General features: G+C 42.4%; 1 protein-coding gene and 1 long non-coding RNA gene across 3 annotated transcripts in view; one reads left to right on the forward strand and one right to left on the reverse strand.

Annotated features, from left to right (window-relative positions):
• Positions 1–416: 416 nt before the first annotated feature.
• Positions 417–3685, forward strand: part of LOC116690953 (sulfotransferase 2B1) — an 8652-nt gene continuing 5383 nt past the window's right edge. Inside the window, exons 1-5 of one of the 2 annotated variants that reach the window (XM_032518197.1) lie at positions 417–434; positions 473–677; positions 2211–2419; positions 2530–2656; positions 2859–2953. In XM_032518197.1, the coding sequence (XP_032374088.1) occupies positions 539–677; positions 2211–2419; positions 2530–2656; positions 2859–2953 (570 nt within the window). In that variant the 5' untranslated portion in view covers positions 417–434; positions 473–538. Of the gene's footprint in view, positions 435–472; positions 678–1634; positions 1846–2210; positions 2420–2529; positions 2657–2858; positions 2954–3685 lie in introns of those variants that run through there. The other variant, XM_032518198.1, reaches the window with a different exon arrangement.
• On the reverse strand, positions 545–2056 carry LOC116690973 (uncharacterized). The gene is made up of 2 exons (XR_004332406.1): positions 1634–2056; positions 545–838 (listed from the first exon to the last, which is right to left on the reverse strand). It is a non-coding gene; the product is annotated as an uncharacterized LOC116690973 (long non-coding RNA).

A 3685-nucleotide genomic window follows, 5' to 3' on the forward strand; every position in this document is an offset into this window, starting at 1 on the left:
GTTTGTTAGAGAGAAACATTTGCCGTGACACACTGACATTAGCCTGACATTGTGAATTTCCAGAGAGAATTAGTGGAGTGTGACTCTAGAGTCAGTGGCACCAACCCTGCAACGTTTTTGTGACAAGAAAAGGGTTCTTAGCACCTCCTCAGTTCTACCCTGGAAACCCATGGTTACCCAGAGGGCATTCTTGAGGCACCGATGAAGTCCATTTTTGTAGAAAGAAGTAGGATTGTGTAATTAGGCATACCATTCTTAAAACCCAGCCCTCTTTCTTATATGTAGGTTCAACCCCTGAATTAGAAAACAGCTTATGATTTGCAGAAAAAAATATACAAGGAAAAAAAGAAAGAAAGTGGTACAGCCCTGCCAGCCGGCCAACAAAGAGGAGCTTAGAGAAAAGGGACTATAGGTAACCAGAGAAACTCCGAGAATACCTCAGTGAGAGAGAGAGGAAGGAAGGAGCAACGTGTAGGCTACCAGACCAACAGGCCACAACTCGCCTGCAGAGCTGTAAAGCCTTGAGCCTGGCACAATCATGACATCCTCAACCCAGTACATTCAGTACCACGGAATCCGGCTGCCCCTTCTAGCTCACAGCAAGGAGAGCTTGGAGTACGCTGAAAAGTTCTCTGTGAAAGACACCGATGTATTTTCTGTGACTTACCCCAAGTCAGGTACAGTACAGTGTATTCATTCTCATATCTCTTTTCAGCTTGATGTAGATGATGTAGATGTAAAAAAGCGGCCATGTTTTAGGGCCTGTGGACTATGCATCAGGTGTTTAGAGCACAGGGAAAAGTAGATCCAACAGGTGTCTGATCAGCATCAGTGCTGCCTGAGGAAGAGAAGTGATCTCTGTGAGCTTTGGTGTGCTGTGATGTAAAGCTACTTGGTGTGGCTTTGGCTCACGGACGCGCCTCAGAACTTTACACGGGTTGACTACAGTTTATGGAGGGACTAATACAGAAAATGAGTCAAAGGGGATATGCAAATTTTAATTATCCCTTTGAACTGCTAAAACAATAAGGCTACTGTTTTGATTAAAATATGTTGTCTCTTTTTGTAAATAAAATGATGAAAGAGACAACCAGTGGTTCCCACAGCTTACAGTTTTCTAAGCTGGTTAACGGTTTTTAAATGGAACCTCCATATTTAATGAGTACTCCCTACTTTGGTTCTTATGGGGACTTGGACCAGAGTATATTGCTGTAAACGGAAAACGGGTTAATGAGGTTAAACTATGTGGACTGACCAGATATTAACACTGTGCTACCTTCAGGTCACTCTCGGAAAGTTGGATTTTAAATAGTATCGTTTGGTTAAAAACTGTAAGCGTGCAGTCAGTTGGTTTTGCTGAGTAACGAAACAGACAGACGCGGTAATATTTGATTATTCATTAAAGAGATGCGCAAAACTTTAAAGTAAGCTGTATGTGCTTCAGTAGAAAATTACTTAGGCTACTTAAAGTAATCGTAGTAGCCTACAAAAGTACACAACTCACCATATTAAAAAAGAAATACAACAGTGAGAGGATTTTGGAAGCTCAAGATTGGGGCCATGAAGTTTTTTTTTTTTATGTGACTATTTTTTTTATGTGCGTATATGTCTCAATTAGATTTCGCCCACATACCTTGAATGCAGCAGGGAGCCTCCTTTATTTTCAGATTTGATCGCAGCTGCTTTGCTTAAATCCTCACAACATAATGTCTTGTGAAGAGATGTATCTGCAGTATCATGGACTTATGCTTCCTAAAGAGACTCATTCCTTCGAGAGCTTGAAGTTTGCGCATGAATTCACGTTTAAAGACGAGGACGTCATGGCTGTCGTGTACCCGAAGTCAGGTCAGTAAGTTTCTGGAAGACGAGTTGTTTTGGGCGCACAGACGTCATGGTGAAAAATGAAATCAGTGTAGTGTTATTAGCAGTTCTCACATTAAAACAAAAACCGAACAAGTTGCAGACTTAGAAATGTTTCCATCCGAGGTTGTTAAGTTATAAACTTATCATGGTAACACTGGCTCATTGCGTGTGTGTGTGTGTGTGTGTGAGAGAGAGGGAGAGAAAGTGAGAGTGTGAGTGAGTCTGCTTGAAATTTGCTCTTTTCCTCATTCATCAACTTACTTTTGACACCTCCCTATTACTACTCACGGTGATGGGAACCAAGGCCTACAGTCTTATTATGTATGCTGCTGTTTTGTGTTCTTAAGGTACAATCTGGATGCAGGAGCTCCTCCCACTGGTGCTGAATGGGGGGGATCTGACGCCGATCCAAACCATTCCTAACTGGGACAGGGTCCCCTGGCTGGAGGAGAAAAGATTAGCACTGGTTGTGGATCAGTTGGCATCTCCACGGGCGATGGTCACACATCTTCCTTACCGCCTCATGCCCCCCTCCTTCCACACCTCCAAAGCCAAGGTAAAAGAGTGGAGGCTTTGTGTGATATTCCTGTAGTCTCATTACATAATTAATTATGATACATTGACCTTGTTATGGTAATGAATTAGTCTCTCGTGTCCCTGCCGTAGGTGATCTATGTCATGAGGAACCCTAAGGACGTCATGGTGTCTTCATATTTCTTCCATCAGATGGCCGAATTCCTCGAGGATCCAGGAACCTTTGATGAATTCATGGATAAATTCCTTGAGGGCAGAGGTCAGAAGTCTCATCCCACATAAAGAGTTTACTCTGAAAAATGTATGAACGTCAGCAGTAGAGAGCTTCAGCACGTTGGTGCAAAACCATGTGAACTGATTTTGGATTGTGAAAGACAGTCATCTTTGTATGTCATTTCTGCTGAAGTAGCGCAGTGGTAGTTTGCATTCATACTGTGGTCTGTTGTCTGTGTTGTCTGCAGTGATGTTTGGAAAATGGACAGACCATGTGAAGGGCTGGAGAGACACAGAGCTGGGAGACAGAATAATGTACATCACATATGAAGAAATGGCAAAGGTAACCCCCCCCCCCCCCCCCTGAACACTCATGGGCTACTGCTGAATTGTTTTGTAACAAAAAGAAAGAAAAAGAAAGAGTTACTGAAAAAAGCCAGAGTTACATGTTGAGACTGAACATTAAATGTTAAAGTTAAAAAGGTCAAAGGTGATGCCAAATCCTCCAGCATCGAGCTCGAGTAAACTTTACGTGATACGCGGCCTGTGTAGACAACCATTGATTGAAGAGGAAAGTGTGTTTTCCATCAGACACGTGACCAACAACTGGAAAAAAGCTGCGACTCCTGTGTAGAACAGCCGTAACGAAAGCTGCTTAAATAAAACAAGCCACACTTAAAGGAGAATTCCTGCCAATTTTTACATTAATCTTTTCTAATGTACTTTTGATTTTAAAAAAACTGACCCGAATCGGTGCAGGCAACACAGAGTAGCTGCAGCTACGTGTATGAGCTTTCACTGAGCTAAAATGGACGTTTTAGACCTCTTAACAGACACAAAATGCAATTAAAATGTCAAATGTGCAACATGAACAGGGCCCTTACGTGACAACAATATGCATTTTCAACTCTGACATTGTTTAAAACTGAGGAGGTGCTAAGAACCCTTTTCTTGACACAAAACGTTGCAGGGTTGGTACCACTGACTCTAGAGTCACACTCCACTAATTCTCTCTGGAATTCACAATGTCAGGCTAATGTCAGTGTGTCACGGCAAATGTTTCTCTCTAACAAAC

The sequence above is a fragment of the Etheostoma spectabile genome, chromosome 6 (genome assembly GCF_008692095.1).
Source record: "Etheostoma spectabile isolate EspeVRDwgs_2016 chromosome 6, UIUC_Espe_1.0, whole genome shotgun sequence".
In the NCBI taxonomy this organism is placed as follows: Eukaryota; Metazoa; Chordata; class Actinopteri; order Perciformes; family Percidae; genus Etheostoma; species Etheostoma spectabile.